Source organism: Podarcis erhardii, assembly GCF_964252035.2.
Source record: "Podarcis erhardii genome assembly, chromosome: Z".
Taxonomy (NCBI): Eukaryota; Metazoa; Chordata; class Lepidosauria; order Squamata; family Lacertidae; genus Podarcis; species Podarcis erhardii.
Window position 1 is genome coordinate 29228790 of NC_138504.1, and position 22570 is coordinate 29251359.

Consider the following 22570-nt stretch of genomic DNA (forward strand, 5'->3'; position numbering starts at 1 on the left):
GACAGAAGCACAACTGTACTTGTCCCACTTGTGATTCCCAGCACCTGGCATTCAGAGGCATGATGACGTTGATACTGGAAGTGGCACACTGCCATCATGACCAGTAGCTACTGCTTGCCTTATTGTCCATGCATTTGTCTAAATTACAGTTGCTACGCCTTACGGTGGTGAATTGCGTAGGTTAACTATGAGCTGTGTGAAAAGCACAGCTGTTGAAATCAATTAAGGTTTAAACACACAAGCTTAAATTATTTCAGTGGGATTGAGGTATACGTCATCTTCTGTGTTGGTCTTCACTTTTTGGGGCGAGGTTGAGGAATTGCACATTAACCTTCTGGAGCAGTGGGGAATGTGAGATCCCGTAAACATGACCATTGAAAAAGGAAGAACAATGGAAGAAATACTGAGACAACACTTAAGAAATGGTGAAGTATTTTTCCCAGCTTCTTAGAAAGGATGTGTAAAAAATAATGCCTTGCTCTTGAGGGAGAGAGCTGTGCAAACTCCTCTGTGGTACACATGCTTGAGACTCCAGTTCAAAGTGTATACCATGATATCCTTTGGATGTCCTGCGTCTACCACACAGTCCTCACCCCCGCCCAAACAATGCTTGTATTTTCACCACTTATGCAGCAACAAAGTCTCAGGAAAATGTCTTGTGTTGGCTGGACCTTCAGACTAAAAATGGTTCTTATATCAGATATAATTAGAAAAGGAAGACAGTCAGCTCAATCCAGCACACCTAATAGCACGTCTGTCAAACGTTATGAAAAAAAAATATCTTGGCTTTATTTTTTCAACAAAGAGTCTCAGTCCCATTTGCTCACTGAAAAATAATCATTCCCCACTCCCCTTCTTTCTACTAAGTATTGAAAAATAAGCAATATTGGTTTGTGCCTGAGTGGTGCCTGCTGGAGCCTCACATGATTGAAGGGTTCTCTGTGCAAAATGTTTCCCTCTAACATAAAGAAGTCTAGACAACTGATCCCCAGCATGGCACTTTTCTATGTGGAGAGAGACGTAGAAGCCTTCACCAACCTGGAATCCTCCAGATGTTTTGGACCACAACACTCATTGGCCAATGCTAGGTGGGACTGATGGGAGTCATGGTCCAAAAGATCTGGAGAGAACCAGAGTTGGGTCCCCCCTACAGTCCGAAGTGGCGCAGTTCAGGCACAGGCTGACCACTTCAAGGAGTACTGGGCCACAGGTCAAAGGGAGGTGTTCCGTGTCAGGATCCTGCCCAATATTTTAGAAAAGAAAACATCCTTTTAAAATTGTATGCATCTGCAACAGGGATTGTGCTTGAAGCCCCTTTTTTTTTTTACACCACACCAAAAAGGGTGTGTTTCTTAGACCAAAAGGGCCAACATTCTTAACAGAATCAAAGAAAAGGATTTCAAAAAGTAACAGGAGGTATTGTGGGCAGGGAAAGGAGACGTACAGCCTTAAACGTGCAGTGCATACTTGCCAGGGTTTCTAACAATAAGACCTGATTTGGCAACCATGATTCCTGCTTGAAAGCACTTGTACAAGTAGTCCAGTTGACCAGCCATCTACTCCTTGTTACAGAGCCATTCTTGTAAGTTGGCAAAATGAAAAATATTGTGAAATCCAGGGTCTTAGATAACTGCCATTAAGGCATTTGGAAATGCATTTGCAGAAAGAGTTCTCACTTATTCTGGGTAAGAAATAAAAAAGTAAAAGGTCTTGAATGGCCTTAATCCGCCAAAGCTGCCCTTGCTCAAGAGTCAATAATCAGTAGGAACCCTTGGAGCCATCACCAGACCAGTATCCTGAAGAACCATTTCAGACAGCCAGGATTGGCATCAGACGATGGCCCTTCTGCAGGTAATCCAAGTGCTTCCTTTCCTTTTGTTCCCCATGAATGTCCATCATAGAAGGAAGCTGAAATTCACTGGGGAAAGGGGGTGGGGAGAGAGAGAAAGGCATAAGGATGAGTCTGGTTGAAAGCATTTTCTCTCTCTTCTTAACCTCAAAACTAGGTATGACACCAGATGCACCTTTGCATTAAAAAAATGCAAATAGTAGCTGTGCCTATGAGGGACGGATTATCAGTAACATGACAGGCAGGGAGAGGAGTTTAACCCTTTTCTTCCCCATTACAGCCCAAATGAAAATTGCTTCTCAAAAGCTTCTAAGCTACATTGGGAGGAAAGCTTCATTGCACATAGTCAGTACAGCATGAGACTCTTATTCCTAGGGTCATGAGTCTGAGACCCACATTGGGCAAAAGATTCCTGGGGGTTGGACTAGATGATCCTTGTGGTCCCTTCCAACTCTACAATTCTATGATTGGTACTGCAGAGCCAAACAATTAGTTGGGGAGAGGAATATGGCAGGAACCAGGTGTCCCCTTAGCATGCAGGACTTTGTGAAATGGCTTTTCTTTTAGGACAGAGACAGACAAGACATAGGGAATATCTGGCTGCTGTCAAAAGACACATTTCTTCCTGTGCCCAACCCACAGCATTGAGCAAACATCTGACACAATCTGTTTCCCTAACTCTTCCCTACATCATTGAGTTCTGCTGGCAGGGATCGGGGACCTTGATGCAACTGCATCCCATCATGCATTGAGAATTATTATATGATACTGGAGGGAGAGGGGGCAAGCAGGCATTTAGTTACTGGCTTTGGTATAAGCCACACTTTTTCTTTATTATCTAGTGCTGCTTTTAGGTTGTCACAGCCTGATGACAGGAACACTGAATCCTTGTGGCATGCCGGGAAAAGGCTCCTCCTAAAGTGAATCACAGAAAAGCCATTCCTGCAAATGATGCTGAAAATCAGAGGTTGTATTTCATCTGCCCACAAAAGCAAACACAAAAAAACCCCAACACTGAGTAGAATTTCTCTGTGTTCTTATATACGTTACAATGCAGTTATTATATAAAACCATCCAAAGGACGTTCACAAGTAACACATCCTCAACTGTTCAGTTTCTCCAGTTTTAAAGCAAAAGATTTCTAGTTTAGTTTGCTGGAAGGTTTTCCAAATGAGATCTTAATTGTCTGTTGAGTCAATGCATGCTTTCAACTAGAGGCACAGTTTCCTAAAATAGACCATTACCCCATAACTTCCAAGAACACAACTGTCCTGGTTATGGGTTGAGAAATCCACTGGTTTATCTGGAAAGCCACTGAAAGTTGCACAGTTCCTATTGAAATGATCAATCAGGATTAAGGAGGTTAGAAATAAGCTTTTTAACTTTGGGGCATTTAAAGATGATTTGGTCGGCATGGGTTGTTCTTGCTCAAGAGCAGGCTAATCAATCAACAATAGCCATTAAGCATTGCTGTCAGGCTGGATGGTTTGTTTCCTTCAAGCTCACATACATACATTTATTCTGTAACCTAACTATTATTCCAGACCAGCATATAAACTGATGAAAAAATATAGGAAATTATTCCTCAGGGTGGATACAGAACACCAGCACCAGCTGTTCCAGCATACACTTATGCAGGAGTTCACACAGTACTGCAACAAGTTCTGTGGCAGTTCTCATGCATCACAAGATGTGGCTCAAGCTCTTTGGATGTTGCTGCATATTTTTCATAGAATGCTCCAGTGCAGGGGTAGGTAACATTTTTTCTGGCCCTTCCCCAACCCTCTAGTAGAGCCACATGCTAGCAATGGTTGCGGTCAAAAGAATCCACTCTGGCACGCACAGGCTCTCATGTGCACACACAGACCCTTCTCCTTGACTGGTCCAAGATCAATCTGATGTCCACGGAGGAGGTGATTCACATCCCCATCCCCATCACTGTGCAGGACACGGCCACCGCAGTCCTGTGCCCATTTTACTTTTCCCCTTCCCCTTTTTGCCACTGCCAAAATTGGTGGGGTCTTGGGAAGGTAGGAAAAATTGCTTGGAGGAACAGATCAGGCCCCCAAAACTGAGAATTAGCCACCCCTGCTCAAATGAAAGATGTAAAGCAGCCTTCCTAAGAGCAGAAGGAACCTCCGGCTACAAGGCCTTCTGTGCTATCAATTCACTTTGACTGACCAAGCTTTATCTGAACCACCAAAACTCTTATCAAAACTTATTTTCATGTCTATCCTATCCTAAGAGGAGGGTTCTGGGTCTGTTAGTGGCAGACTGAGGACCTCAAACAGTGCAAACACCCCCCCCCAACAGATCCAGGTCAAATGTACATGCATGAAATAAATACTGATCAAAGGAGCTGGTACAATGGGTGGGGTGGGGGTTAACCTGAGGATAGGATGATTACCTGGGAGTGTGATTTTTGTACCAACAGCCTTTCAAAAACATTACGTCTCCATTTCCACAGAAATTGAAGAACCTTGGTTGTAATCTAGTTGGTAAAACAAAAACATTTGCACCACATAAAACATTAATAAACACAGCGTCAGAAATGTGAATGTTGCAAAACACCACTACGGTGAAAAGTAATTGCATGCTGTCATTCAAGTCTGGGGTTACCCTCCTTATTTCCAATCTAAGACCACTTTGTTTATTGGCACTACTCTACCCAAGAATGGGTTTCCATGACTACCACAATTATGAAAGCAAAGTCGGGAAGCTACAAAATCCACAATAAGGCACAATATTGTACGAAAATGGCTGATGTTGGAACCATGGATGGGGCCTGCATTCAGCTGCAGAGACTTAAAATGAAATGTGGGAGAAGGCAGACATTGCCCTGGTTCAAACATCACATTAAACCATAGTTTAAAATAAACTTTGGTTGAAAGTGAACCTGTAGTATACTGAAATTCTTTGCACTATGCTCCCTCCCTCCCTCCTGCTGCTGGTATGTTGCCTGGAATAAACTCATGGTTTGGCCTAGCATTACATCTGAACCTGGGCTCCTGGTTGGTTTCTCTCCAAACAAACCATGGACACATCCACACTTCTGCTTGGTCCCACCGTTTTCCCCGGGGAAACCCACTGTTTAGCGCTAAATCGGGAGTAAATATCAATTGGATTTTCTGCCTAGAAGTTATTGTCCAAATAGAAGAAAATGTGGCACTAAAGGATGTTCAGAGGAGGAGAAACCAAAGTTGGCTCACTGCACATTGGCTCACTGCACATGGTTAGTTTGGGGAAAACAAACCACAAATCCAGGTTAAGACATTATGTTAAGCCAAATCATGGATTGTTTATCAGCAGCATGACAGCAACTTTTATCTTTGGGCATAATTTTATATTTGGACTGGGTGTGTATTTATAATTGCTGGTTTTATTAAAGATGTGAGCTTTATAGGAGGTTTTGCATTCTATTCTACTTCATTATTGTCAGATTCCCCCCCCCCCCCCGTTACTGTCACTGTGTAATATGCTTTGAGTGAGCTTTACTCATAAATGTGGACTATAACACTTTTAAATAAATAATAATAAAGTTACTAAAGCTGTAATTTCACATCCTCTCACCATGGGACTAAGCCCCATGGAACTGAGTGAGACTTTGTACTGAATAGGCGTGTGTGCACTGCACCACAATCTAGCAACATCCTCTCCCCATCCCCCACTCTCTCTTACACACATGCACAACATGTAATGAGTTCCCTTTCCTGCAATCTAAGTGGTGTAGCATCAGGAGAAGATGTTGCCCCAATCCAGGTGCACTAATGACAATCTTAGTCACTCATCAGAGACAATGCTGAATGCAGCCACTTCAACAATTCTTCCAAGATCCTAGGAGAGTACATTTCTCCAGCAGCACTGGAGTTCGAAGTGTGAGTCTCAGAGAAGATGAGATTATTAAATTTTGCAATGAAGCATCCTTCAGAGCGGTTTCTAGCACAGAATAATGTCAATGTGAAAGCCGACAAACATGGAGTTGAAGGAGTGCCTTGCCAGAAAGGGAGGGGGGAGTTTTACCACAATCCCTTTCAAGTGCTTCCAGGACACTGAGATTTGGGAAGACAACTTGACCAGTTCTGCAGCTCCACTGATTGGCTTTGTTGGATATGCTAGTAGAGGAACAAGGGTGGGAGCATTCAGATACTCTTTAGATTAACTGTTTTTGCCTAAAGGAGAAGCCTTGCTGGGGTGAGCCTATTTATCTATTCTTGTGTGCACTTCATCTGAGAGTCCGTTGGTTCAATCTGCAGCAAAGGAGAAAGTCACAGGCCTTCCCTAGCTATGTGACCAGATTTGTACAAAGTCAGTAGTAACAAATTAAACCGGTACCAGAAGAATTGACTGCAGCTTATTACTTACTGTGTTAGGCACATGCAAAATATTTGGCAAGGTTTTGAAGGTTTGACACTCAAGGTCTGCTGCAGGCCTTTGCTGCCTTGAATGGGAACATCCTGTCTGAATTCAAAGGGAACTCCAAGACTTTCTGCAAAATGATGAAGGATTCTGGGGCACCCTCTCAGTTCGTTTCAGAAGGCTAGTGATACTGCGAACAGGGCAAGAGCCTCAGCTTGTGAGCCTGTCTTTGAGTTGTTCCTTAGCCTGCCTGTCTGAAAGCAATGCAAGTCCCAGTGTAGCTGCAGCAGCTCTAAGTGGGGAAGCTTCCTAAGAGGGTGGCATGTGGATGAAAAGGGATCAGGGTCAAATAGGGCCAGGCATGGCTCCTCCCCACAAGACCAACACAATGCTGTTCTCTCTGCAAGTCTGACAGTGGGCAAGGAGGTTTACCAGGAGACAGAGAGAAACCACCTGGCTCTCTCCAACTGCTTCTCCTGCTTAAATGGAGAAACAGGAAATCAGGGCCCTCAGTGGTGAGAATTAGATTGCCCAAATCTTCCCAGACAGCTGCTTTTAAGGATGTGGGGAGAACATAAATTAAGAAGAACCTGCTGGATCAGGCCAATGGCCCATCTAGTCCAGTAGCTGAACAGATGCCTGTGGAAAGCACTCACACAGGACTGGAGAGTAAAAGCACTCTGTCCACTCCTGCGGTTTCCAGCAACTGGTACTCAGAAGCACACAGCCTCTGACTACAGAGGCAGAACATTGCCACCATGGCTTGTGGCCACTTACAGCCTTTATCTCCATAAATTTGTCTAATCCCTTTTTAAGCCCCCCAAGTTGGTGCCTATAGTGGGTGCCATAGTTTAACTATGCACTGCATAAATTTTGTAGTTTACAGAGTTGTTTATTGGAAGCGCAGGGTTTGTTTAGGTCATAAAAAGGAGGGGCAAAGGAGTGTGCTCTGGCCTCGTTGCCCTGCTGTTAGATTTGCTCAGCTGCTTAGCTCTCCCTGACACTTTGTCAGCTGGGATTCTCTGCAGCTCATGGAAGTGGCTCCTGTTGTTTGGCTGCTCTAAATTCATATGCCTGGCTAGTTCCTCTCAGCTGCTGTTGCAGCCAATGAGGTCAGAGGGTGTGACTCATAGTTGCTCTTGATTCCAGGAGCAATAAATGGGATGGTTAGCCATAGTAACCAAACCTCATTCAGAAGCAGCAGAAACATCTAGAGTGCAGGGATAGAGACTGAACATCAACCCTCCATCCCCATGTCTCTGTTGCTGATGGAGCCTTTAAGAGTATCATGAGTATTATGAGTGGTCACCTGCTGCTGTTGCAGACTCTAGAATGTCTGATTGCTATTTCCTGCACTTGGCAGGTCTGAGGAACCAGCTACTAGTTTTATTATTTGTTGATACCTGACTGCATTGGAAAGCTTATTATATCTGATCAATTGATACATGCTTTAATGAACTGTATTGCCTATTTTATAATTAATTAAAAATGGTATAATGTTCAGATTTTCAGCATGAATTATTTGTATTGCCATATTATGTTTTGAAATGAAATGGTATTAATTTTTGTACTGTATGAATGCTCTTTTGCTATGTACTTCTGCTATTGTGCTGTGGGTCCCTTTGTGCTCATTGATGTTAAAAAAGTGGCATAAAAATTGAAAAAGCAATAGTGATAAATAACAATGACGACGAGTGGTTTCTGTTTGAAGCAAATCTTACTCATTTTCAAAATCCCACTTTGCAACAGAGGCCACCATACCACCCTACCCTACTTTATCCATGGATATCTACATCCATCCTTTTCATGGTCCAGTTTTTGCAGCTTATGAAATAGAGACTCCTGCTGCAATATTTGTGTCAGTCTTTAACGTGCCACAAGACCTTACTGTTGCAACACAGTGACTCTCCCCAAAACAGTAAGTTCCAGATGCATTTCCCATCCTTACCGAGGTTATCATCGTCCAACCCATCTTCCTCCCATTGCTCTTCACTTGCTAGCAGTGGGTTCCTTGCTTCACTCAGAGTTCTTGTTGGGAAAAAATGTCCATCGCCTTGACTGTGGAGACAAAGGCAACAAATTGGTAAAGGCACCCGGGCTCCATCCAGAAGAAGGAGGAAGGGAGAGAGGGGAGGAGGAGGAGGAGAAAGCAGATTCTGTTTCTACTTTTAACTACAAAACTATTCACAAAACACAGACTTGATCTAGGCTACTGCTGTCCCCTGCACCAAAGGAAAGTCTGACAGCCTTTCCTGTCTAGTTCTGTAGTTTACTGTAGAGATCTTGCACTCTACTACTCTTAGGCTGACAGCAGCTTCCTGTCTGCTTACCTGGATATCACAGGGAGGAACCAAAGTCTTTTTTTCTCTCCAAACACTTGTTGAAGATTTTTTTTAATGCCAAGATTAAATCCGTTTTTATCAGGGCCAGTAGGAAACACAGGAGCTGAAAAGGCCTCTGCAGACAAAAATAAAATGTGATTTGTTTATTACCATACTCTCCTATACTGAACTTGATAGCTGAATGCCTATCGTTTTGGAAGTGAAAAGTGGCCACTGAAAAATAGTGGTGGTTTCTGCATGCTCAGACGCACCAGGTGTGTCCCCTTGAGTGACAGATTATAGAGACGAGCAACTTTGGGATTATCCACCCTTTGAACCATTCCACCACAGTTTCTCAGCAGAATAACTTGTACCAAAGAACGTGTACATAAGTTTTCTTATTTCCTCTTCCCCCTCATGTCATTTTCCTTTTGTGTCATGCATTTTTAGACAGTAAAGCCTGGAGGCAGGTTCTGTCACATCTGTAGTGATCTGCAAGCCACTCCAGTAGCCTTGAGTTAAAAAAAATCATGAAGAGCAGGATTACACTTAATAAAATAAAATAAAATAATAAAAAAATTAAAAACAAAGACTGGGTTTTCACTGTCACAAAGGTCCACTAATGAAGAGGTGAACAGAAGATAGACTGGGATCTACTGATAGATTTCTGGATGATCTGTAGTAGTTCAGCAACAGTTTCTGACTTGCTATTGTTTAAAAATAGCAACAACAACAACAAGGTTTGCCAACACCCTCTGCTCCTAACGAAAGAACTCTGCAGAGCAGGTGCAATAAGTAGCTTACCCAACGTAGACCTGTTTTGGCTGACGAGCCAGCAATGGTAGCCAAAGAGGAAGAGGAGGCTAACAAAAAACATGATTGCCACAAAAAGGAGGAAAAGAATATGGAACTTGGCACGCCCATTGGTCAGCTCCTCCTGCAAAGGAAAGCAAAGGAAAGTGAGCAGATTTGCACATCTTTCCTACCAATCTTGCAGTTCCGGCTGTGGAAGAGCCATGGAGAGATGATGATAATACTATTCTTATTCTTCTTATGAAACAAACAGCAAAGAACAAGACTAAAATTGACCAGGCACTAAATTCAAAGCAATTAGAACCCCTACCAGCCCCAACAACCTCAGCCTGATCACCACAAAAATAATCAACCCCAAAATGGCCACAAAGCGCTACACACACATGCAGCGCACATCAGCTGCTGCCAGTTAGAGCTGAGCTAGATGCACCAGTGGTCTGACTCAAGATAAGGAAGACAGCCTGTTATTGCAATGAGATATATTCTCAGTTATTCTCCAATGAACGTAAAAAAGAATTTAAGAAAGAAAAACAAAATTACCAGGTCCAGGATATGACTTAGATCCATAAGCCACCCTTTATGTGAAAAGACCAGTAAATCTTTTGTCGGCTAGCACATCTTACTTGTGCCTAATTAGAAGACCACTTGATTTGGGCTTCATATATTGGAGTCAGACCACTGAACACAGTGTCATTTGCTCTAAAGGAAGAGGCTCTCTCCAGGGCTTTCAGAAAGTGGTTTTACCACCTGGAGATGCTAAGGATGGAACATGGATCCTTTTGCATGGAAACAAACGTGTGTTTCCAGCTGAGCTATGGTCACTGCTTTAATATTAGAACCAAGAGTGTCTTAAAAAAAAACAATACATAGAAAGCAGTCAGGTTCAAAAACTTACGGTCCAATACTTGATGAAATACTTGAAGACTGTTGCAGCTATGTACAAGCAGTACAAAAGAGAATATGCTAAAAACAGCAGGAAGAATTTGTAGTTAGAAAATCCAATGCAGTTGTTTACCCTAGAGAGCAAAGGAGGGGGGAAAAAAGCCACATTAAGCATAATGGGGCTGGGAGCAAAGTGAAAGCAGTTAAAAGCACTCTTATTTCCTTGATGGAGCATCACTGCAGAGTGCCATCAACGTTATGACCTGCTATAAGAAGGAACATAAGAAGAATCTGCTGGGTGAGGCCGATGGCCCTTCTAGTTCCGCATCCCATTCTCATAGTGGACAACCAGGTGCCCCAAAGGAAACCCACAAGCAGGACCAGAGCGCAAGAGCACTCTGCCCTCCTGTGGTTTCCAGCAACTGGTATTTTGGAAACACTGCTGCCTTCAGCTGTGGAGCCAGAGCATAGCCTCCTCCATGAATTTGTCTCATCCTCTTTTAAAGCCATCCAAGTTGGTGGTCATCACTGCCTTCTGGGGAAGTAAGTTCCACGTCAGCACTTGGGCATAATCTCAGTCTCATTTACTTTCATATTCCAACCTCATTTTTTCTACAGAAAACACAAGCCATCTATTTTTTAAGGCTGAAAGTCCTACGAAACAACACAACTTGATTTTTTCATTCCCAGGGTGCCACAGATACTCAATTCAAATTTGGTTTAAAATGTGCTCCAGACTGGGGAGTGTTCAACCAAAAGATCCTGCTTTCCTATTAAAAAACAAAACAAAAACTGGGTTAGCAATTTCCCATAGTTAATAACAATGGGAAACCTTTTATCCTGGTGCACAGGAGACATGAATTTCCACTGAATAGTAATTTCAAATACTTTTCCCCACTGGCTGCCATATCCCACTATACTTGGTACAGGAGTCTATGGCATTTATGTATTCAGATAATAACAGTTGGTCATTTGAAGCACTAAGACACACAGGTAACACTTCATCTTTGCTAGTCATTAGAACATCTGTCCTCAAAGGATCCCAGCTATTGCCAAAGGCTTTTCTACAGTAGCCACCTGTAACCTGGTGCATCACAGATGTTTAGAACTACAACAACCATTAGCCCCAGCATCCATGCTGACTATGGCTGAAGAGAGTTGTAGTCCAAAACATCTGGAGGACATGAGAAAGATAGAATTCAAGGGGTGCCACTCACCATGGGCAATGATGATCCATTTTTAATACACACCTGTAAAAAGGAAAAAAAGATCAGGACACCATGAAGGGAAACACCAAAAGAACAGAAATAATACTATCTTCGGTTTTTTCGGGTTATATTTTTAAATTAAAAACTGTATACTGAGAATTTATAACTGCCTGACTGTGTGTGGTTTTGTGCACTTCCTGGGGGGCAGGGTTTAAACAAAAAACAAACTCTTTATAAAGACTTGAGGAATGAGGTTATCACCCCTCTTTCATCATCCATTCTGGGCCACCCAGTCACTGCCACAGTGTCCTTTCTCTTGGAAGATCAAGATTTATTTTATATACTGTAAATGACTTTTTATTTTCATTTTTTGTATATCGTATTGTTGTTTTATTGCTATGGCTGATGGCTGATACAAATAAAGATTCACTCATTCATTCAAAAACAAACAGGTGTGGGTGCAGGGATATGCATGCTCTGTCAGTACTTAACTGGCAAAATAGACTCAACAAATTAGAAGGTGGGGACAAACACAAAATACTTGCTGGTATCAATAGAAAAGACTGAAGTTCTTCCTCATACACAAATTCAAATATGTGTGAGTGTGGACTACTCTGGTCGAATGGGAGGAAAGTGGATTAATAGTAAAATGATGCCCAAATGTAGACAAGCCCATGACTGCCCTATCTTTCTCCTTGAAGCATCAAGAGCTAGCTTTCTTCTTCACGAGTGGAGTTATAGTGATGTAAATCATTCTGGTAAACTTACATGGCACAAACCGAACAGTGATGGCAGCGGTCAGGTTTGATGAGCTGGCATCTATCACAGAATCGAATCGCTGCAAAGAAGCACATCCCATAATGCCTTCATTAGCCATAATGGGAGTGAGCAAATCTCACTCAATAGGCAGCTTTAAGCAAGACCATTTCCTCTGATAATACTGCCTGATTTTACAAGCTTGATTGATGCTTTGAAATGCATAAAATAAATGCTATTTGTTATTAACAGTCCTATGAAATTGGAAGCATGAATATGAAGACATTCAAGGCATTAACAGTAGCTTGAAAGATTTAAACACTTTAGTAAAGAGCAAACATTAGATACAAAATATGTTTGTGATGGGCCTTTGCATGTTTCACAAATGTAAACCACATTTGGCTTTAGACCCCCTGGTTGAACTAGACTTCATGAATGACTTCTTTTCACTTACTGCAAATCAAAGTCCTACTATTAAAAGCAACCAGTTCTGAGCTGGCAGTTCTTGTTAGCTTCTAGGAACAGAGAAGTATAAAATTCTGATGTGAGAAGGCTAAAATTAGCCATGTAATGTCCCACACGTGATGTCCCACACTGTGCTGGATCCAATTAATTTTTTCAAGTTTAACAGGAGCACTTGTCAACCTGGTGCCCTCCAGAAGTTTTAGAATACAACTCCCATCGTCCCCAGTCAGCATGGCCATACTGGCTGGCGTTGATGGGAGTTGTAGTCCAAAACATCTGGGGGTGACTATCTATGGAATCAAGCTGCTTCTTAAATGATCATAATATGGATCCATTGTCTACTTGTGACCAGTGGTGGTTCGAATCCCCACTCGGTCATGAAGCTCACCGGGTGCACCTTAGGCTAGTAATGACGTCTCAGCCTACCTCACGTGTGACGATAAAATAGAGGGGGGGGGGGAGAAATGTGTATGCCACATTGTGCTCCTTGGAGGAAAAAGTTGGGATAGATATAGATATATATATATATACACAAACAAAACCCTAGGACCTTCCTGAAGGAAGTGAAGTGCATACTCTACCACTGGACTACTGATGTTTTAAGAGCACAATTCAGGTCTGAAATCCAGTTAGATCTCTGAATGTATACAGCAGCTGTAGACTGAGGCAGCATATGGTCACAAAGCATTGAGCCACTTTCTTACAAATCAAGAACATCTTTAAGGGATTTCCTCTCTACTACAAAGACTGACAGAGAAAGTTAAAAGGAAATCCTTTTAAACTAATATGATTCCCTCCGCATTAAGGTTCTTAAAGTCAAAAGGGCAAGGACATGTTTCATGAGGCGGGTTGCTGGTGTGTGCCGCTTAGAGTGATGAGGTGGACATTTCAAAGTCTGTCTGTGCAGCTGACCTCCATTCCCTGCTCTTGTGTACACAGGCAATTTCCGTGCCATTTCAGCAAGGATCTGCCTCTGTCCCTCTGGTCTCTCTTCGTTCTCATAGCGCTCCTTGTCAGCATAAGACATGTGGAACTGGAAGAAGAAGAAGAAGAGGATTTTATTTATTTATTTATATACCACTTAGTCACTTGCATTTCTAAGTGGTAAAGCCCCAAAACAGATTGCATAAAATATGGGAAGGTGTTGAATTGAACACCATGACTGTGCTTGCACAATTGCTACATCTAAAGCGCTACAGAGTTGAGTGACTTTATCCCCAAAATGCAGTGCAACACACTCACAGCATGCTACCAAGTGCTTCGGGGGTGGTGTGTGTGTGTGTGTGTGTGTGTGTGTGTGTGTGGTGTCATTCAGCACTTCTGGTACAGTTAGCTTGGGGCCACCTGAAATAACTGCTGGACAGTTCACTGAGGTGATGCCGGCAGCAAAGTAGTTCTTCTCCACTGCTTTCAGCACCAGTTCTCAGGCAGAGTTGTATGAACGAGTAAGCGTTTGGTCATCTTTGGAGCAAGTTTTCCGCCATCTGCCACAACTCAGTAAACCATGATGCAGTGTGGGCCTTGCAGCACTGGAGTGATGGTATTGACAGACCAAGGCCTTGACAGGGTCACTGGCTCTGTCGACAGGGAAATCCCCCAGAACAGCCAGGAACCTATCTGGCTCCATTAGTCTTTGGAGACAGACCATCCAGAGTGGTCCCCAACCACTAATGGTTTGGCTGTTGTCAGAAGTCTAAACTTTGCCAGGAAGTAGTCAGAATGTGACAACAGGGTTATGGCCACCCCTCTCTCCACTAAGGACAAAGACTAAACCAAGGGTATGCCCTGTATCTAGCACACTTACATGGTCACCATGGAGTCCACACAGGTTTCAACCAACTTGTTATAATAACACAACTATAACTAACTTTATGGAGGCATGCTACTATAATATACAGTCATACCTCGGGTTGAAGTGGCTTCAGGTTGAGCATTTTTGGGTTGTGCTCCACGGCAACCCGGAAGTAATGGAACGTGTTACTTCCGGGTTTTGCCGCTCATGCATGCGCATTCTGCTCTGGATGCGAATGTGGCTCCAGAACGGATACCTTTCGCATCCAGAGGTACCACTGTAGTTAGTTATGTGATAGTAACGTAAGTTACTACAGACAGCCCCTGACAAAGAGTCATTTGACCAAATCACATTGGGATGATTACAATTTGTATCATGCTGCATCTCTCTCCCTCTCTCCCCCCACTGTCACACCCCCACCCACTGTTGATCTGTTTGCTCTCAGGCTACTGTGGGGGCAGCAGGTGGCTCTGGCCAGGGGTGTTGCCTGAGTTTGGCTAGACATTCTTAAGGCAGCAGAACTAACTCTTGATTCAACTGTTTCCTTTGCTGCTCCAGAGCACCCCAGCTTTTTTTTACCTTTTTGTCCGGTTGCTGTGGAAGAGTAAATATAGACTTCCAATACGTCCATATGAAGAACAGGAAGATCACATGAAATATGGTGAGGTAGGCCACTAAAGGAGAAAAAGAGCAATCAGGAAGACATAGAGGGGCACTGATTCCCCCCATCCTCTTTGTTTTAATGCTTGGCTTCCAAGACAGTCTAGTCTTCAGGGAGATGAATAAATGAAAAAGCATGAACTCTCCCTCAAGTTAGGTGATTGACAGGGAAATATTTATCTGTTCTACAAGAAAGCAAGATATACCTAGTGGAGAAATTGGCGTGTGCAAATGACAAAGGACGCTAAAGGCTAAAGTACACATGATGGTGTTAAACAACATGGCTTAATGCTGCATGAAGCTTCCTTCACCCCTCAACTGAAAATGCATAAACAGCCACATACCTTTTTCTATGGAACTGGTCACAGTCACTGAAAGAGAAGAGGAAGACGGAAATGATATAAAATGAAATGAAAAAGATGTTTAAGGTAACTTTTGTTTTAAAAAAAAAACCCAGAAGCTTTTCTTTTAGGAATTATAGGATTGGAGTTACCTAAACAATATAAATATTTATTTATGTATGCAACCACTGCTGTAAGAATGGTATTTGCCCAAAGATGGAAGGAGGAAGATGTCCCATCAAAAGAAGAATGGCTACAGAAACTAACGGAATATTCAGAAATGGTGAAACTTACTGGAAGAAATCAAGATAACAAAGTTTTGAAGGGGGAATGGAAATCATTTATTGAATATTTACAAACTCATCATAAACAAATTAAGACATTAGCAGGATTAATGTAAAAATGTGCAGCACTGAAAACATACATGAAATGGATGGAAATAAAATACAACATAGATTTATATTGGGATGTGCAAGAAAATAAATATAAGGAACCACAGAAAGAGGGGGAGGGAAGTCAAAATATGATATGTAAAGATGATTCTGTTTGAAATGTTTATTTGTCATAAATGAAAATTATAAATAAATAAATAAATAAATAAATAAATAAATATCACCTCTAGTGCAGGGAATAGACTTTGTTTTATTCTATTCTCTGTAAAGCTTTTCATTACAGTGGTACCTTGGGTTACATATGCTTCAGGTTAAAGTCTCCGCTAACCGAGAAATAGTAACCCTAGGTACCACTGTATTTCATTTTATAATGCATATAAAACAGAGAGAACAATTATAACAAGGGAATGTACATAGTGGCGTTCATGCAAACCTGTACCACAATAATTAACATTAACATAACTTAACCTAAAAAAAAAGAAAGAGAAGAGAAAGACGTGTTTTACACAATATGCAAAACATCCTGAGGTAGTTCCTAACATTTCATGCACCTTTTAGAAATCCCATACATAATGGGGATTATAATTATTCTCCATGAATGAGAAGTCCTGTGCTGCTTAGGATGCTAAATTATATTTTATATATCTAGCCTTTCCGCTCTTAAATAATAGGTATCTAATCAAGAAATCCTGCCAACAAAGGTCCGTATAGTTAAAGCCATGGTTTTCCCAGTAGTGATGTAAGGAAGTGAGAGCTGGACCATAAAGAAGGCTGATCGCTGAAGAATTGATGCTTTTGAATTATGGTGCTGGAGGAGACTCTTGAGAGTCCCATGGACTGCAAGAAGATCAAACGCATCCATTCTTAAGGAAATTAGCCCTGAGTGCTCACTGGAAGGACAGATCGTGAAGCTGAGGCTCCAGTACTTTGGCCACCTCATGAGAAGAGAAGACTCCCTGGAAAAGACCCTTATGTTGGGAAAGATGGAGGGCACAAGGAGAAGGGGATGACAGAGGACGAGATGGTTGGACAGTGTTCTCGAAGCTACAAACATGAGTCTGACCAAACTGCGAGAGGCAGTGGAAGACAGGAGTGCCTGGCGTGCTCTGGTCCATGGGGTCACGAAGAGTCGGACACGACTAAACAACAACAATCAAGAAATATTTGCATGCCTCACAGTGTTTGAACCGATCTCCTTTGCTTAATTGCTTCTGAATATATTCTTCTATATTTACCCTTTATTCTGGGCATTTGACACTCAAGAGGCATCTTTTTAGGCACCACCTTATTTTGTGATTGTAAGTTGTTTTAAACAGATTTTAATATTGTGTTTTAATGTTGTAACCCGCCCTGGAACTTTGGGGTGAAGGTTAGCTAATAAATAATATATACACATATATATACATATAATAGGCTCAGGTTGAAAGCTTATGCCCATGATGTCCTAATGCATTTATGTCCTAATGCACTTGTTAATCTATAAGGCACCACAAGATTCTAGTTAATTTTTGCTGCAAGAGACAAACACTGTTACCCTTCTGGAAATTAAAATACTGTTAAATCCAAGGGTTGTAATTCACTGAGGATTACCCAGCTTGAACCCTCCATTTATGATTATCCCCAAAGCCCCCATGACTTCTCAAAAAACTGCCTCCCCCCTGAGATAAACTTACATGAAGTAGTGTTGACATTTGCTAGCTGAATGGTAATAAAGTTGACCTTATTGTGATGCCATGTTTCCTCAAATGAACAAAATAGGAATTAATCTTTGGCTATTTCCAAATGCAGCGACTACAGTCCAGTCCTATTTCTCACCACTAAATAGAAATTATGTTCTGAAAGAAGTCAGTTCCTGCCTGACTGTGTGAATGATGAGCTAATAAGTATCCGCGGAAGGATGAAAGGGTATGTGATAGTAGATGAACATGATCTACTATTCATTTTTAACATCAGTTCCACTTTAACACCAGGCCACATTCACCAAGGTCAAAAGATCTCACCCCAAGCCCTTAACCTTGATCCCCACGCTCCCATTTCAATCAATAAGGTTCAAATGAATCGGACAGAGCTGTGAGAGCAGCTTTGCTGCCACTATGGCTTAAACTATGGAACAACCTAATGTAGTGCTTCTGTTTGCAAGAGATTGTATGTGCTCCATCTAGGGCTCTACCTGGCCGGTGGTTATACTTATGAAAAAACCTTCTGCCTGGGACTGAGAGTGAAGAAGTTCCTCCCTGGTGCATAGTTAAACTATGGAACTTGCGCACATAGGAGTCAGTGATGGTCATAAACTTGGATGGATTTAAAAGAGGATTAGACAAATTCATGGAGAACAAGGCTATCAATGGCTACCAGTCAGGATGGCTCAGCACTGCCTCCACAGTTGGGAGTCAGTAATGCTTCTGAATGCCAGTTGCTGGAAACCACAGGAGGGGAGAGTTCTCTTGTACTCATGTTCTGCTTGCTGGTTTCCTACAGGCATCTGGTTGGCCACTGTAAGAACAGGATGCTAGACTAGATGGGCCAATAGCCGGATCTAGCAGGCCCTTTTATGTTCTTGAGGATGCTGCCAACTGGGAGGGGCGAGGGTGCAATGAGATTAAGGGCCACTATCTGAACGATAATCTTGGTCATTTGATTGCCCTTTTTACCCATTGCTGTCTTTTTTTATTTGTATATATTTTATTTGTATATATTGCTTGTTTTATGTTGCTATGGCCGTTGGCTAATGCGAATAAAGTTTATCTATCTATCAACTGGGAGAGGGCTGCTGCTCAGCAACATCTTCTGATTAATTCTTTTAAATTTTGTGAGTTGGTATTGGCGTCAATACAACCATTAATTGCTTACTGAATTGTTTATTTTTACTATACTTATATGCTATTATATATTGCTGATTATACTAATGAAAATGTTATTTGCTCATTTTAACGCTTTATTATTTTGCACTCAACGTTGCTGTTGGCAAAACAGCATACAAATATCACATAAACTCAAAATAAAAAAACCCAACCAAATGACCAAATGGTTGCCAATACTACTCTCAAAAACTTGCTGGTGATGGAAAGATTCACCACCCAGCCAAATCACACTCATATTTATCTAGATGATATTGTTCCACATAGAGGTGAAAGCAAAGACAACAGCAGCTGTTAACACAAGCACATTTGATTTGTTTCAAGAGTACTTATTTCCAAGTAAGTACGTCAGGAAAGGAAGCTTAGGTAGACCGGTGAAATTGCACCCCATCCAGTTTATCAAGTTTCAGGTGCTGCACCACAAAAAACACTCCAGTAAAACATGCCTTTATAATCCCATTCTTTCAAAAATAATGCTTGAACTGAGGGGGGATTTACTGTGACAGGTGAACCAGTGATGGTTCTCACTTCTTTCTGAATTGGAGGGTTGCAAATAAGGATGTGGATTAAACCCTTTACAGTGCTTTTTCCGGGGGTACTCAAGGGTACACTGTACCAATATCTCTCCCCCCCCCATGTTTAAAGAGTGGCACTTACTGTAACAACTTCATGGTGAGTTATGGCACTTTTTTTTTTTTTAAGAAGCACTGCCCTTACCCACACCTATCATTTGTGGATTGAATTTTTTTTTTTTTTTATCATGCTACATATGATAATTGGGAAAGAGGATGAAATGGTTGCTCTCAAATTGGCTTACAAATGCCAGAATATATGTGTCAGAATATATATGCTTTTGATGACTGTTTTCTTGTGTAGTGATCACCATATGTAGCTTTTTTGCTTTTCACCTCCTTCTAACTTCATTTCCTTCTAATTCCACCCCCACATGTATATGTATATTGTTATAGTTTGGGGGGGGGTCAGTATGGGTGATACCCATTGGTTCCTTCAAAACCTGTGATGCTGTGTAGGTGATGACAGACTCTCAGTTTTCGAATGTAATCCATTCCAGAAGACCGTTCGACTTCTGAAACATTTGAAAACCGAGGTGCAAAGGGCCGGTTGCAAAGTCAATGGAGAAAATTGAAATAAAGCTCAGCAGAAGCCATTCGACTTCCAAGGCACATTTGAAAACAGAAGCATTTACTTTTGGGTTTTCGGTGTTGGAAACCAAAACGTTCGACTTCCAAGATTTTCAAAAACCAAGGTACCACTGTATGAGCGGAAACCAGCCAAACCTTTCAGCCAGTTCTGTATTGGCATTTACTTTAGGAAGAGACTGCCACATTGTCACAGAGACAAATGAGGCTTACCCCCCATAATAATAATAATAATAATAAATTTTATTTATATCCCGCCCTCCCCAGCCGAAGCCGGGCTCAGGGCGGCTAACAACACTAAAACAATACAACATTATAAAACATTATAAAAATGAGTTAAAAACAAAATTAATGGCAACCATAAGCTAAAGTCTTGAAAAGATTGCCAAAGGAGGGAGTCAGGCTGCGCCCTAACAAAAGGCCAGGTGGAACAGCTCTGTCTTGCAGGCCCTGCGGAAAGATGTCAAGTCCTGCAGGGCCCTTGTTCCATACATAGTTGGAAGCAGCATCACTTTGTAAAGTGGAAGAACAAGAGGTTTTGAGGTTACAGATAGGTAGCCGTGTTGGTCTGCCATAGTCAAAACAAAACAAATTCCTTCCAGTAGCACCTTAAAGACCAACTAAGTCAGTTCTTGGTATCTGAAGAAGTGTGCATGCACACGAAAGCTCATACCAAGAACTGACTTAGTTGGTCTTTAAGGTGCTACAAGAGGTTTTGAGGGTAAGATCTGGCTGATTCTAACAAGCTGGACACAGAGAGACATATTTGCTTTGTGCTGGATCCAAATTATGAGCTTGAGAGTCCCCCTGCGACCAGAATGGGGAAGCAAGATCTGTTGGGCTGTTAATGCTGTGAGCCCTTCCATCCTATGTGCAGGTGGCATATATGGGTAAATAAAACCATATACAGTGATACCTGTAGATGCGAATGGGATCTGTTCTGGAGCCCCGTTCGCATCTAGAAGCAAACGTAACCAGCAATGGCATGTCTGCGCGCGCATGCGCGCGCTGCTTTTCGCCACTTCTGTGCATGAGGTCATTTTGAGCGTCTGCGCATGCACAAGCGGTGAAACCCAGAAGTAACGCGCTCCGTTACTTCCTGGTTGCCGCGGAGCGCAACTCGAACGCACTCATCCCGAAGCACATTCAACCCGAGGTATGACTGTATTCTAAAGACATCACAATCTCCATTGACTCATTCCAAGGAAACCAATCTCTGGGTTAGTGCTGGAATCCCATGAGTTTCTCACCACTTGGAAATCTGGGTTCATGCAAAAATACATAACTGTAATTCAGGATAATACTTCATGCATATGATGAGGTGGACTAAAGCTCACTAACACTTATGCCACCATAATTCTTTTAGGTGTCACGAGATTCTTTGCTGAGCCACCTGTCCTTATGTGTGTCTTCTCCCATTCAAATCACATACTCCCGCTACCACTATAACCACTCACCAGGGAATGAGGATCCCACATACAGTGCCAGACATGTATTCCTGCCCTCAGAGCCATACACACAACTGCTGATTTTTGTCTTCCTTCCACAACTGCCCCGAACTGTGAACAATGAGGTAATATTCATCCACCACAGGTCAACTTAAGAACATAAAAAAAGCCTACAGGATCAAGCCAATAGCCCAACTAGCCTAGTCCAGTCTCACAGTGACCACCCAAATGCCTGTGGGAAACTGCCTCTTGTGGGAGCAAGTTCTATAGTTTAACTATGTGTTGTGTGAATAAGTTCTTCATTTTATCTGTACCTGAATCTCTAAACCTTCAGCTTCACTGGATGTCCATGACTTCTAGTTTTAAACTTATACTCTTAAGACTTTGCTATCAGCAAGGGAGGTACTTTTCTGTGATTACATGGACACACAGATAAAGAATTTGGAAGTATCACGGAATCTGGCATGGATGTTATACTGTGCTTTAAGGATGTTCTCATGCCATGTTAGAATATATGCATATACAGTGGTGCCTCGCAAGACGAAATTAATCCGTTCCGTGAGGCTCTTCATATAGCGGTTTTTTCGTCTTGCGAAGCAAGCCCATTGACAGCTTAGCGGATTAGCGCTATTAGCTGTTTAGCGGCTTTTAGCGGATCAGCTTATCAGCAGCTTATCAGCGGATCAGCTGATAAGCAGCTTATCAGCGGATCAGCTGATAAGCGGCTTAGGGCTTAGGAAAAGGGGGGGGGAATGGAAAAACCCCCGCAGGAACTCGCAAGACATTTTCGTCTTGCGAAGCAAGCCCATAGGGAAATTCGTTTTGCAAAGCGCCTCCAAAACAGAAAACCCTTTCGTCTAGCGGGTTTTCTGTCTTGCGAGGCGTTCGTCTTGCGGGGCACCACTGTACATGTCTGAAGGAGATCTCAATGCACTCTTTACACAGCAGCAATCACAACTGGAAGTGTGCACATCCTTCTTTTCAGGTTATAGCTGCACACATCTTTTGCTCCTAGGGTTGCTTTCATAACTGAAGCACAGTAAACAGTACTGTGTACGAATTTTACCTTTAAAGCACATTCCTTCTTTCCCTGAAATAATTCTAGGCCCTGTTGGTCAGAGTTACACTTCTCAGAAGCTCTTAATGAAAGTTGACAGGATTCAATAAAAGATGCTGCAAGGGTCAGGCAGGAAGTCAAGCAGGTTATATGTCATTTTAAAATGCCATTCCTGATGGCTTTTCAAGCTTATGTTGTCAAGTGGGGTTCCT

The 22570-nt window shown here is 42.2% G+C and overlaps 1 protein-coding gene across 1 annotated transcript in view; it reads right to left on the minus strand.

Moving 5' to 3' along the window:
- Positions 1-770: 770 nt before the first annotated feature.
- Positions 771-22570, minus strand: part of ZDHHC15 (zDHHC palmitoyltransferase 15) — a 32353-nt gene continuing 10553 nt past the window's right edge. The window contains exons 2-12 of the mRNA XM_081847223.1: positions 15447-15473; positions 15022-15116; positions 13563-13683; positions 12198-12267; positions 11439-11471; positions 10235-10355; positions 9331-9463; positions 8536-8662; positions 8154-8263; positions 4257-4340; positions 771-1918 (exon numbers count right to left, since the gene is read on the minus strand). Coding sequence (XP_081703349.1) covers positions 4297-4340; positions 8154-8263; positions 8536-8662; positions 9331-9463; positions 10235-10355; positions 11439-11471; positions 12198-12267; positions 13563-13683; positions 15022-15116; positions 15447-15473 — 881 coding nt within the window. The 3' untranslated portion in view covers positions 771-1918; positions 4257-4296. The remainder of the gene's footprint in view (positions 1919-4256; positions 4341-8153; positions 8264-8535; positions 8663-9330; positions 9464-10234; positions 10356-11438; positions 11472-12197; positions 12268-13562; positions 13684-15021; positions 15117-15446; positions 15474-22570) is intronic.